This window comes from Rutidosis leptorrhynchoides, chromosome 3 (assembly GCF_046630445.1).
Source record: "Rutidosis leptorrhynchoides isolate AG116_Rl617_1_P2 chromosome 3, CSIRO_AGI_Rlap_v1, whole genome shotgun sequence".
Taxonomy (NCBI): Eukaryota; Viridiplantae; Streptophyta; class Magnoliopsida; order Asterales; family Asteraceae; genus Rutidosis; species Rutidosis leptorrhynchoides.
Window position 1 is genome coordinate 550,135,890 of NC_092335.1, and position 14,985 is coordinate 550,150,874.

Sequence of the window (14,985 nt, forward strand, 5' to 3'; positions counted from 1 at the left end):
GAGTACTAGCTAAAAATGAAACTAGATTTGTTTATTTAGATCTAAATCGAATTGAAGGTTAAAATGGTAATTCTACGTCATTTAGAATGTTATTCAGAACTCTTCGTGAATTTTTATTCAGAAGCATATTTGTTCAGAGCTTCTGAACCATTCAGAACTCTAAATCATTCCGCGCTAAATCATTCAGTTTTATCAAACGCACCATCCATGAATCCCACCAAGAGGTTGGAACCTATATACATTTATTTATTTATTTTTTGTATGTCAATGTAATTATCTCAATTTGATTGTGCATATGTGTTCTTATGGCTTAGTAGTGTTGAAGATGTGGTCACAGTGGATGTTCATGCTGCAAAAGATCTACTTCAATCTGGTCACCGCTATCTCGATGTCAGGTTAATCATCTTCATTGATGAATGAATAATATTCATCGGCGTATATATCACCATGTTTTACTTATATACATTTTAAATTTCGTTACAATATTTTTTTTTATCTTTTAATTTGTTGCTGTTGTAACTACTATGGATCTTGAATGGGAACAAATGATAGGACAGAGGAAGAATTTAGCAAGTGGACAATGCACTGAATATCCCTTACATGTTCATAACACAAGAAGGTGTTAATTATATTACTCCGAATATTATATCCATATAAATTGTTTTCACTTGTTATAAATAAATATAAATGATCATATATTTGGTTTTAATACAATAAGCAAGATTTGCAAAGTAATGTATCTTTACTTTTTTATTTGAATCTTGTTAAACTACATAGCTAATAGTGCATCATATATATGTAGCGATGGAAATGGATCTGATATGGATTGGGTGTGCATATATTCATATCCAGATCCATTTATTTATTTTTAAATCCATATCCATTTAAATATAATTTAAATACATCAATCCATATTCATATATGTTGGATGAAGCGGTTAAATGGATATCCGTTAGATATTATGTTTTTTTAAAGGTATTCCTATTATGAAATAAAATCATGAAAGTATTTTTAGCAAAAATATGTAATATATGCAAGATGTACGAATTTAATATTATTCACATAGTTGTATCTTTACAATTTATATTTTCGATAACATTTTACTAGTTTATATTTATACGTACATGTATAACGATATAGAAATGTAAACACAAATTTAAGTAAATGTGTGTATATTTATATGTATATGTGTATTTCGGGTGATAAATAAATATATCCATGGATGAAAAATTATCATTCATATCCGATACACTATGTTTTCACATCATCCATATTTATATCCATATCCACTTATCATCCATTAAAATCATTTATATCCATTTAAATGGATCGGATCGGATGAATATCCGAAGGATCGGACACCATTGTCATTCCAGATCATATGTAGTGACTTACTGAGTTTACATTTGGATATCATTATTTTAGTATTTACATTTATTTAATTAAGAAAAAATTACCTCTAGTTTGTATCCTATTTTTTTGGAAAATGATAACCATAGTTCTAAAATCATGATTAACGGTAGTGTGGTGGTATTTTTTGCATCACGCCAAGAATCGCGCTCTAACTTGGCGTGATGCATCAAAAAAATGTTGGCGTAATTGATGCCTTCACTGGAGTGATGCCGGGCTTTTTTTTTTTTTTTTTTTTTTTCAAATTTGCAACTCTTTTTCACCCATTTTTACTCTCAATTTTCAATCATAATTTGACATTTCATGTATCAAACTCCATCACCATTATAAATCTTTTCACCATCACATTTATATCATCACTATACTCCATAATAAAAACCTATCACACCTCGTCACCATTAAAAATGGTCTAAGGGCAATGTAAGCCTTCTAAGTTTAAAAAATTCCAATATACTCCATCCGTCTCAAAATAATTGTCTATCTTACTATTTTTGTTTGTCCCAAAAAATTTGTCCCTTACTCAAAATAACATTAAAAATCCCCTAAAGTTCCAATTAAATCCCCTCTATTATTGGAAGATACAATTAAATATGGCAACTCATTAACAATTTAAGCAATTCTTAAACAATTAAATTAAGGGCAAAATGGACAATCCGCACATATCTTTTAAATCAAAAGAAAAGTCAAACCGGACAATTTTTTTGAGACAGAGGGAGTATAATTTAACATTTTCAGAAATAAATTATCCCCTGAATTTAAATATAGATAGGTACGTTATAATTTGAATAATCAACATTTGACAAGTGATGTTTAACCATTACCTCAAGAGTTATGATTATTATTGTCCATACTTTTTTTATACGAATAGTACTTGCGATTTGCACATGTTTAGACGGATAGTTCATTCCTTTGACAATGTAACTATTTCTCAAATGTTATCTTCATTTTATAATTATAATTATGTTTACACTACTTAATTAAAATATAGATAGTAAGTTTATAAAAAAGGGTTTAGGCTGCTCAATAGTTATATACTTTTTTTTGTTCTAATGTAGGCTATATACAAAAAAAAAAAAAAAAAAAAAAATGTAGGTCACATACTTTCAAAAAGTGTGTGACCTACATTAGTTTTTTTTTTTTTTTTTTTTTTTATATAGCCTACATTGGAACAAAAAAAATACAATTTTTTTAAGCTCAATCTACAAAATCAAAGATGATTCTCTCAACAAATTGACTTCGGATTAGTGAATCATAATCGTACATTATCATAACTGATAATCAACAAGACATTTATAGAGTTTGATCTCGAGTTCATCCTTCACCGAAACCATGCCGGATTTGAGCTCCGAATCAATCCGAGAGGTTATAGCGAAGTGTAAAAATACAAATGTGATCAAAATCTCTTCGTGAAACTATATGTAAATTTACAGATCTTAAATCGAAGAAATGAATCCGAATTACGAAGTCAAAGTTCCGAAAAAAAAAGGCAAACGAACTACCTTATTTATCAGATCAACAACTTAAGTTGATTTTCACAACACATTTTTTCAAAGTTTATGGCCTACACTGATATTTTTCTGGGTATATAGCCTATATTGAAATTAAAAAAAAAAAAAAGTATATAACTATTGAGTAGCCTTAACCCTATAAAAAAATAAGGACCCGTTAATTTTTTTTAAATCAAATTTCAAAAAGCTATTAAAAAATAAAGTATGTAATATGTAAATGTATTAAAAAGACTTATTAAATAAATATTAGTAATATGGACCACAAGCCTATCATATACTACAAACCAAAAGACTAATCACATTAATAAATTTTATCTGTTACAAAATCATATAGATTATCTGTGTACTTTTTTCTTTAAATAATAAATTTTTTAAAGAAAATACTTGCAAAAATGCAGGAAGGGTTAAAAATCCTGAATTCATGGCTCAAGTTTTATCTCTTTGTGACAAGGAGGATTTACTCATTTTGGTATTTCTCCTAGTACTATATAACTAACTAGCCTTTAAGAGCCCGTGCGTTGCACGGCGACTCTTAATCAAACAAACTATCAATTAAGAGACGCATAACAAACACTGAATAAAGACCGTATTTTTATGCAATGTTTATAGTTACTCCATAATAGACTAATCTCCATGTATAAAAATTTTGATGCAATGTTTATTGTTGTTAGACCGGTTAGTCATTAGCCGAGGTATTGTTGTTTGACCAATACCTTCAGTGAAATAGAACACGTGGTTAGGTTTGAAATTTGCTATCCCCGATGCCTCTTATACTCGGACTACCCAGTCATTTGATCCGTGATCCGTGTTAACCTGCAATAATAACCCACAATTGTAATCCAGCACCATTCTTGACCCAGTGTAAGTACACGGTAACAATCATCACCCAAATTCCATTTGGGGTGGTAGATTTGACCCAAAAGCACCAGTACGAATTCATTTTCAATCCAAACCAGTAATATAGTAGTAGATATATCATCCCAAGTGAACATGATCATACCAACTTTGACACATTTGCATACAAAAGTGCATCTACTTAGTTTAGCCAGCTAATTACATAAAATACATAAAAAGAGAATTGTTTTTTATATGCTATGTTGCGGTCAACAAAAAGATGTTGCAGCGTGGACCTGCTCAGTCCTTCTTCTTGGATGGTTCTGGTTCATTGATGGTTGTTACAATAGTAAATGTGTTAAGCGAATGAATGATTATTAAATTGGTTTTATGGGAGTTTGAGATATGTTTCCTATTGCTAGTGTGAACAAACATAAGAATTGTAACTGATATTACAATTCAGTATGAACACAACTATTTCCTCCATTTATCAAGCAGGTCAAAATGCACACTTATACACCAATGGGTCAAAAGTTACACGTTAAGCAAATTATGCCCAAAACTTACTTTAATAACATGATAACTTGCGTATTTATTTATTTAATAAATCATAATGGACGTATTCAAGTAAACAAATGCTCAATTTGACACCATTTAACCAAAATGGGTCAAATGCTCAAAATGGACGATGAAACCCATTTAACTGTATAACATACAGACGACTACTTCTTTTTTCCTCAAAGCAGTTGTAAATATATTTATATTTTCAAACTATTATTTTGACCCGTCTTCATATTATCGATAATCAAACGGGTCAAACTACCTAAGTTTCATTTTATACCATTTTCAACACTCGCAGTGGACATAATTAGGCGTTGGAGCTTTATTATTATAGCAATTATAATAACAACACTTAACTTTAACAATGTGGGTACTTTATTACCTGGTTCGTTGAATAGTGCGCCTTTTGCGTTGGTGTTCAATCGTTCGGCGAATAAGTAAGCAAAAGTCACCGATTAGCAACATTAATACTTGGTAATCCATAGTAAAAAATGTGTTTGATACAGGCCATGATGCACAATTATTGTCCCAAAAGTTCACCTATAAGTCATTCAAATAAAAGGTCCATAAATCAAAACTTCAAGAAAGCTTTATAGTTAAAAATTCATTGTACAAATCTTAAATTAGTACCACCTACTTTATGTGTCTAATGAAACAAATGTGTCTATTTGCTACCAAATCAATTCAACATACCTTTGGGTCAAAGTTAGGACAACAGATTATATACAATTGCTTCTTCCTTTTCAAACACACCACACCAACAATGAACACATAATTCGAAAGCAAATGTAAACAACCGAGTTGAAAAGGGTAAACCGATTCACTCACATAATTCAAAGCCATTAATGACAACAAACAATAGTAACTAAACCTTAAGCCAAAATTACAGGCCACGATGCACTTTTATTGTCCCAACAGTTAGTAATTATCACACTGACCCCATGTGCATCTGAAATAAGTAATAATTTTTTTTACAATTTATATATTGCTCTGATAGCCAAGTAGAATGACGCCAACAGCCAACTGAACTCAAATAATCTTATAGCAACCTAAGTAAACAAAAACTCGTCTTGTGATTACTCTTAGACACTTGCATACCATAATAACTTGTCATGAAATTCGAATAATTTATAATAAAAGCTGATACTATCTAAACTAATTAGCCTAATAGAATGATGGTAACTAAACTGAGATGATTATGTAACAATATAAGTCAATAAAAAGCCGTTTTGTAAATAGTGCTGAACAGATGCATACCATAATAAGTTTTCATGGATAACAAAAAGCAGAGGATAAAACATGATACGGAGTGTTACTTAAACTGAAGAAATACATTTAAAGTAAGTTAAACAAACTTACTACAAATTGGTATGTGAAGTAAAACGAATAAAATAACTACTTTTCATAAATAAAAAAAGAACACATGATAAAAGCTAATGTTATTTAAACGGAAACAATGAAACATACTTACCAAACACTGATGAACAAAGTAAAATCCAGATTCACCTGCTACGGTAAACAATAACATCAACTTAAAAAGTAAAAAACCATGATAACGATTATAACAACATGAAAAACTAATAATACCGAATAAACAATAAAATCATACCTGTTTTGATAATGAAAAACAAAATGACAGCAACATTGTAGCAATAGGAGATGGTTGATTTGCAGGTTACCAAATACATGTCGAAATTGAACGACTGGTTGATAACCTTGTAAAGAAATCGTTTTACTTAAATACTGATTTAGATTTCGATTGATAACCCTCGTTACTTCAAAATTGGTCGATTAACTGCAAGCGAAGATCGTGCAGCGGCAGTAGCAGAACTCATACGGATTTAGATCTCTGTAGACAAAGCTGCAAAAACTAAATCGCTGCAAAAAATAAATCGCTGTTAATTAGGGTTTTTTTATTGTTCCAGATCTATAAATAAATTAGGGTTTTTGAATACCAGATGCAATTAATCACAGTGAAAAAATGACGGCATACCTGATTTGATTTCTGTACTGGTAATCCTTAGCACGAATTTGTGTTTACGAATTTATACAAAAGTAGTACCTTTCTGTTCGAAAAAAATAGAGATTAATACTGCAGTGTTGTCGATATTTTTTTTCCGGCGGCGTAATAATTTTTTTTACAATTTATATATTGCTCTGATAGCCAAGTAGAATGACGCCAACAGCCAACTGAACTCAAATAATCTTATAGCAACCTAAGTAAACAAAAACTCGTCTTGTGATTACTCTTAGACACTTGCATACCATAATAACTTGTCATGAAATTCGAATAATTTATAATAAAAGCTGATACTATCTAAACTAATTAGCCTAATAGAATGATGGTAACTAAACTGAGATGATTATGTAACAATATAAGTCAATAAAAAGCTGTTTTGTAAATAGTGCCGAACAGATGCATACCATAATAAGTTTTCATGGATAACAAAAAGCAGAGGATAAAACATGATACGGAGTGTTACTTAAACTGAAGAAATACATTTAAAGTAAGTTAAACAAACTTACTACAAATTGGTATGTGAAGTAAAACGAATAAAATAACTACTTTTCATAAAAAAAAACAAAGAACACATGATAAAAGCTAATGTTATTTAAACGGAAACAATGAAACATACTTACCAAACACTGATGAACAAAATAAAATCCAGATTCACCTGCTACGGTAAACAATAACATCAACTTAAAAAGTAAAAAACCATGATAACGATTATAACAACATGAAAAACTAATAATACCGAATAAACAATAAAATCATACCTGTTTTGATAATGAAAAACAAAATGACAGCAACATTGTAGCAATAGGAGATGGTTGATTTGCAGGTTACCAAATACATGTCGAAATTGAACGACTGGTTGATAACCTTGTAAAGAAATCGTTTTACTTAAATACTGATTTAGATTTCGATTGATAACCCTCGTTACTTCAAAATTGGTCTATTAACTGCAAGCGAAGATCGTGCAGCGGCAGTAGCGGAACTCATACGGATTTAGATCGCTGTAGACAAAGCTGCAAAAACTAAATCGCTGCAAAAAATAAATCGCTGCAAAAAATAAATCGCTGTTAATTAGGGTTTTTTTATTGTTCCAGATCTATAAATAAATTAGGGTTTTTGAATACCAGATGCAATTAATCACAGTGAAAAAATGACGGCATACCTGATTTGATTTCTGTACTGGTAATCCTTCGCACGAATTTGTGTTTACGAATTTATACAAAAGTAGTACCTTTCTGTTCGAAAAAAAAATAGAGATTAATACTGCAGTGTTGTCAATATTTTTTTCCGGCGGCGTACTAAACCATAGGCGATGGACGTGGTGTTTTTTTTGTTGAAGAGAGATGAACAGACATTGAAGGCGATGGACGTGCTTTGAATTATTTTTAACCGATACGGAGTATAAGTTTTTTGGTTTTTAGGGTGTTGAGGGTTACACGTGGCTTTATCTGGTTCTTTGTCAGAAAAAATTGAAATAAAAAAGGGAAAAATATTAGACTATCCAAGTGGAGGTATGTAGGTGGGGTTAATAGCAGCCTGACATGTCAGATTTATTGTCACGCTTTATGTGAGTTAGAGATTATTATTATTATTATTGTTATTGTTATTGTTATTATTGTTGTTGTTATATATATATATATTATTATTATTATTATTATTATTATTATTATTATTATTATTATTATTATTATTATTATTATTATTATTATTATTATTATTATTATTATTAATTATAATTATTCATTAATTAATTGATTAAAATGTACTCTCATTAATACATTCCGGATTCTGAATTTGTGCTGTGTAAAGGCTTGCAACTCTGGAGGAAGATCGCTTAAAGCCTGTAGACCTTCTTACTGCAGTATGTCTTCATTATTTTCCCTCTTTTATAAAATTATCTAATATAACCTTGATACTCCCTCCATCTCACATCTATTCCCAAGTATTCATGTTGCAAATTAATTGTATAATTTCATATAGATAAAAATAAAAAGGTTAAGTGTAATATTTGCATGTAACTTAAAAAGATATGTAAAAGTAATTAAAAAACTCTGTCCCAAATCCGGACCCATACCCGTCAAGTCCCATTTATTTATTAACTGTCGGGTTATCGAGTTTCTCCAAAGGTAAATTGATATTTCCTGAACTCTGTCATTATTGTTTGGAGAAAATAGAATTGCGACCATGGGAGTATTACGGAGTATTTTGTTTTTAACATTGTTACTACACTTCTAAAATCGGTCATACAGATAAAATAATGTGTATAGTGATGGTATTAATTGGTTAATGGTTATGTGGATATATGGCTACAAGAATGTTAAGAACATGGGCGGAGGGTATTCGGCGTGGGTTGACAATGGGTTTGCTGGTGACTCGGCACCAGATGAGCTGAAAACTGTATGCAAGATTCGTCGTTGATCTGTCTTCAAGATTATGATAATTGATTTTATAAGTATCTATGTCATTTTCGTACTTATGTTTCAAAATCCTCAAAAGCATTATGTGTCAATAAACATCTCTACCGTGTATTTGTTATTGCTTCCAGAATAATTCAATAATAATCAACAATTAGAAACAAACATCGTGAATGTTTGTACTTAGCTAAGCCAGTTTAGCGTTACAGATATAACTTAGATCAAGAATAACAGCCAAAACTGGGCCTGCACCGGCCCAAGTGAGTGATGTGTTGATCGTTGATAAGAGGGATCCCACCGTCTACAGGCACTTTTGTTGAAAGATTAGATGTTTTGAAGACAAAGAAGAAGATGAAGATGGTTGATATTTTTATCAGTTGATTGAAAAGAGGAAAAGAACAAAGAGAGGGTTTTACAGATTTTACTTGGACGGAGAGTAAGATTGTATTACGATTGTGTTGTGCCATCATGCGAAGGTTTTTGCATATCGTGGTACGTTTTGAATAGGCACGTTTTGAAAGTTCAACTTGGAGTCTAAATTAAGGCTTCAAGAAAGAAGGTTGAGGATTCCGCATCGGGTTCTTTAAAGTTAAAAGACTACGACGACGATTTGGATTATGGCGATGCTATTTAAAATTTGTTTTTTGTCAATTAAGATGTTAGCAAGATTGGGACATCAAGGGTGGTTGGCGATGGTTCGTCGAATGTTCTCTCCTTTAAGATCGAAAACTGTTCCAGTAAATGAAATGTCCCGTTCTTATTGATTAAAAACGTTCCATATTAATTGATTTCGTTGCGAGGTTTTGACCTCTATATGAGACGTTTTTCAAAGACTGCATTCATTTTAAAACAAACCATAACCTTTATTTCATCAATAAAGGTTTAAAAAGCTTTACGTAGATTATCAAATAATGATAATCTAAAATATCCTGTTTACACACGACCATTACATAATGGTTTACAATACAAATATGTTACAACAAAATAAGTTTCTTGAATGCAGTTTTTACACAATATCATACAAGCATGGACTCCAAATCTCGTCCTTATTTAAGTATGCAACAGCGGAAGCTCTTAGTATTCACCTGAGAATAAACATGCTTTAAATGTCAACAAAAATGTTGGTGAGTTATAGGTTTAACCTATATATATCAAATCGTAACAATAGACCACAAGATTTCATATTTCAATACACATCCCATACATAGAGATAAAAATCATTCATATGGTGAACACCTGGTAACCGACATTAACAAGATGCATATATAAGAATATCCCCATCATTCCGGGACACCCTTCGGATATGATATAAATTTCGAAGTACTAAAGCATCCGGTACTTTGGATGGAGTTTGTTAGGCCCAATAGATCTATCTTTAGGATTCGCGTCAATTAGGGTGTCTGTTCCCTAATTCTTAGATTACCAGACTTAATAAAAAGGGGCATATTCGATTTCGATAATTCAACCATAGAATGTAGTTTCACGTACTTGTGTCTATTTTGTAAATCATTTATAAAATCTGCATGTATTCTCATCCCAAAAATATTAGATTTTAAAAGTGGGACTATAACTCACTTTCACAGATTTTTACTTCGTCGGGAAGTAAGACTTAGCCACTGGTTGATTCACGAACCTATAACAATATATACATATATATCAAAGTATGTTCAAAATATATTTACAACACTTTTAATATATTTTGATGTTTTAAGTTTATTAAGTCAGCTGTCCTCGTTAGTAACCTACAACTAGTTATCCACAGTTAGATATACAGAAATAAATCGATAAATATTATCTTGAATCAATCCACAACCCAGTATATACGTATCTCAGTATTGATCACAACTCAAACTATACATATTTTGGAATCAACCTCAACCCTGTATAGCTAACTCCAACATTCACATATAGAGTGTCTATGGTTGTTCCGAAATATATATAGATGTGTCGACATGATAGGTCGAAACATTGTATACGTGTCTATGGTATCTCAAGATTACATAATATACAATACAAGTTGATTAAGTTATGGTTGGAATATATTTGTTACCAATTTTCACGTAGCTAAAATGAGAAAAATTATCCAATCTTGTTTTACCCATAACTTCTTCATTTTAAATCCGTTTTGAGTGAATCAAATTGCTATGGTTTCATATTGAACTCTATTTTATGAATCTAAACAGAAAAAGTATAGGTTTATAGTCGGAAAAATAAGTTACAAGTCGTTTTTGTAAAGGTAGTCATTTCAGTCGAAAAAACGACGTCTAGATGACCATTTTAGAAAACATACTTCCACTTTGAGTTTAACCATAATTTTTGGATATAGTTTCATGTTCATAATAAAATCATTTTCTCAGAATAACAACTTTTAAATCAAAGTTTATCATAGTTTTTAATTAACTAACCCAAAACAGCCCGCGGTGTTACTACGACGGCGTAAATCCGGTTTTACGGTGTTTTTCGTGTTTCCAGGTTTTAAATCATTAAGTTAGCATATCATATAGATATAGAACATGTGTTTAGTTAATTTTAAAAGTCAATTTAGAAGGATTAACTTTTGTTTGCGAACAAGTTTAGAATTAACTAAACTATGTTCTAGTGATTACGAGTTTAAACCTTCGAATAAGATAGTTTTATATATATGAATCGAATGATGTTATGAACATCATTGCTACCTCAAGTTTAGTAGGTAAACCTACTGGAAGTGACAAGAAATGATCTAGCTTCAAAGGATCTTGGATGGCTTGAAAGTTCTTGAAGTAGGATCATGACACAAAAACAAGTTCAAGTAAGATTTTTACTCGAATTAAGATAGTTTATAGTTATAGAAATTGAATCAAAGTTTGAATATGAATATTACCTTGAATAAGAAAGATAACCTACTGTATATAACAAAGGTTTCTTGATATTAGATGATTACTTGGAATGGATTAGAAAGCTTGGAAGTAAATTAGTAAACTTGAAGGGATTTTTGAAGTGTTCTTGAAGTGTTCTTCCTATGATGATTATAGCTTGATTCTTGAAGTGATTTTTGATGAAGATGATGATTAACTACTGGAAAAATATGTTCATAATAGTGTGTGTGTGTTGAGAGAGAATTAGAAAGAGAATTGGAAGTGAAATGGAGTGAATGATGAGTGATAATTGGTGAGTGGTGAGTGGGGTTAAAAGGAGTTCTAGTTAGTTGACTAGCTCATGGTAGAAGTTAAAATTGATTAGTCATACATGACATAATCAAGAGTGGAATCCCATGCTAGTTCCTATTGGTATATACCCATAGTAAGTACGTTTTGAAGCTGTGTATAATACGGGTAAGAATACGACTAGAATTCTTGATGAAAGAAAAGAATGGGAAAGTAACTGTAACCATTTTCGTTAAGTATGAGTGTTTTGATATATGTCTTGAAGTCTTCCAAAAGTATTTTAATACATCTAAATACACTACATGTATATACATTTTAACTGAGTCGTTAAGTCATCGTTAGTCGTTACATGTAAGTGTTGTTTTGAAACCTTTAAGTTAACGATCTCAATTAATGTTGTTAACCCATTGTTTATTATATCTAATGATATGTTAAATTATTATATTATCATGATATTATGATATATTAATATATCTTAATATGATATATATATATACATTTAAATGTCGTTACAATGATAATCGTTACATATATGTCTCGTTTCAAAATCCATAAGTTAGTAGTCTTGTTTATATGTATATAACTCATTGTTAATATACTTATGGAGATACTTAATTATCATAATCTCATGTTAACCATATGTATATCCATATATATATATCGTCATGTCGTTTTTACAAGTTTTAACGTTCGTGAATCGCCGGTCAACTTGGGTGGTCAATTGTCTATATGAAACATATTTCAATTAATCAAGTCTTAACAAGTTTGATTGCTTAACATGTTGGAAACATTTAATCATGTAAATATCAATCTCAATTAATATATATAAACATGGAAAAGTCCGGATCACTACAGTACCTACCCGTTAAATAAATTTCGTCCCGAAATTTTAAGCTGTTGAAGGTGTTGACGAATCTTCTGGAAATAGATGCGGGTATTTCTTCTTCATCTGATCTTCACGCTCCCAGGTGAACTCGGGTCCTCTACGAGCATTCCATCGAACCTTAACAATTGGTATCTTGTTTTGCTTAAGTCTTTTAACCTCACGATCCATTATTTCGACGGGTTCTTCGATGAATTGAAGTTTTTCGTTGATTTGGATTTCATCTAACGGAATAGTGAGATCTTCTTTAGCAAAACATTTCTTCAAATTCAAGACGTGGAAAGTGTTATGTACAGCCGCGAGTTGTTGAGGTAACTCAAGTCGGTAAGCTACTGGTCCGACACGATCAATAATCTTGAATGGTCCAATATACCTTGGATTTAATTTCCCTCGTTTACCAAATCGAACAACGCCTTTCCAAGGTGCAACTTTAAGCATGACCATCTCTCCAATTTCAAATTCTATATCTTTTCTTTTAATGTCAGCGTAGCTCTTTTGTCGACTTTGGGCGGTTTTCAACCGTTGTTGAATTTGGATGATCTTCTCGGTAGTTTCTTGTATAATCTCCGGACCCGTAATCTGTCTATCCCCCACTTCACTCCAACAAATCAGAGACCTGCACTTTCTACCATAAAGTGCTTCGAACGGCGCCATCTCAATGCTTGAATGGTAGCTGTTGTTGTAGGAAAATTCTGCTAATGGTAGATGTCGATCCCAACTGTTTCCGAAATCAATAACACATGCTCGTAGCATGTCTTCAAGCATTTGTATCGTCCTTTCGCTCTGCCCATTAGTTTGTGGATGATAGGCAGTACTCATGTCTAGACGAGTTCCTAATGCTTGCTGTAATGTCTGCCAGAATCTTGAAATAAATCTGCCATCCCTATCAGAGATAATAAAGATTGGTATTCCATGTCTGGAGACGACTTCCTTCAAATACAGTCGTGCTAACTTCTCCATCTTGTCATCTTCTCTTATTGGCAGGAAGTGTGCTGATTTGGTGAGACGATCAACTATTACCCAAATAGTATCAAAACCACTTGCAGTCCTTGGCAATTTAGTGATGAAATCCATGGTAATGTTTTTCCATTTCCATTCTGGAATTTCGGGTTGTTGAAGTAGACCTGATGGTTTCTGATGCTCAGCTTTGACCTTAGAACATATCAAACATTCTCCTACATATTAGCAACATCGGCTTTCATACCCGGCCACCAAAAATATTTCTTGAGATCCTTGTACATCTTCCCCGTTCCAGGATGTATTGAGTATCTGGTTTTATGAGCTTCTCTAAGTACCATTTCTCTCATATCTCCAAATTTTGGTACCCAAATCCTTTCAGCCCTATACCGGGTTCCGTCTTCCCGAATATTAAGATGCTGCTCCGATCCTTTGGGTATTTCATCCTTTAAATTTCCTTCTTTTAAAACTCCTTGTTGCTCCTCCTTTATTTGAGTAGTAAGGTTATTATGAATCATTATATTCATAGATTTTACTCGAATGGGTTCTCTGTCCTTTCTGCTCAAGGCATCGGCTACCACATTTGCCTTCCCCGGGTGGTAACGAATCTCAAAGTCGTAATCATTCAATAATTCAATCCACCTACGCTGCCTCATATTCAGTTGTTTCTGATTAAATATGTGTTGAAGACTTTTATGGTCGGTATATATAATACTTTTGACCCCATATAAGTAGTGCCTCCAAGTCTTTAATGCAAAAACAACCGCGCCTAATTCCAAATCATGCGTCGTATAATTTTGCTCGTGAATCTTCAATTGTCTATACGCATAAGCAATCACCTTCGTTCGTTGCATTAATACACAACCGAGACCTTGCTTTGATGCGTCACAATAAATCACAAAATCATCATTCCCTTCAGGCAATGACAATATAGGTGCCGTAGTTAGCTTTTTCTTCAATAACTGAAACGCTTTCTCTTGTTCATCCTTCCATTCAAATTTCTTCCCTTTATGCGTTAATGCAGTCAAGGGTTTTGCTATTCTGGAAAAGTCTTGGATGAACCTTCTGTAGTAACCAGCTAGTCCTAAAAACTGGCGTATGTGTTTCGGAGTTTTCGGGGTTTCCTACTTTTCAACAGTTTCTATCTTTGCCGGATCCACCTTAATACCTTCTTTGTTCACTATGTGACCGAGGAATTGAACTTCTTCCAACCAAAATGCACACTTTGAAAACTTTGCGTACAATTCTTCCTTCCTCA

The 14,985-nt window shown here is 32.0% G+C and overlaps 2 protein-coding genes across 3 annotated transcripts; one reads left to right on the forward strand and one right to left on the reverse strand.

Moving 5' to 3' along the window:
- The first annotated feature begins 207 nt into the window (after nt 1–207).
- On the forward strand, nt 208–8,748 carry LOC139902022 (protein HIGH ARSENIC CONTENT 1, mitochondrial-like). Its single transcript, XM_071884681.1, is given in 7 exon segments — nt 208–224; nt 315–395; nt 553–572; nt 575–619; nt 3,317–3,387; nt 8,140–8,195; nt 8,598–8,748. Coding segments are annotated over 7 exon segments (441 nt in total).
- On the reverse strand, nt 3,436–6,118 carry LOC139898519 (uncharacterized). Of its 2 annotated transcripts, none has more exons than XM_071881267.1 (4): nt 5,923–6,118; nt 5,785–5,819; nt 4,696–4,853; nt 3,436–3,731 (listed from the first exon to the last, which is right to left on the reverse strand). In XM_071881267.1, exons 1-4 carry the CDS (start codon nt 5,999–6,001, stop codon nt 3,698–3,700), a joined length of 306 nt encoding a protein of 101 aa, XP_071737368.1. In that variant the 5' UTR covers nt 6,002–6,118; the 3' UTR covers nt 3,436–3,697. The 2 variants fall into 2 exon arrangements, with proteins under 2 accessions (XP_071737368.1, XP_071737367.1); XM_071881266.1 differs by having other exon boundaries at nt 5,785–5,822.
- Nucleotides 8,749–14,985: the final 6,237 nt, after the last annotated feature.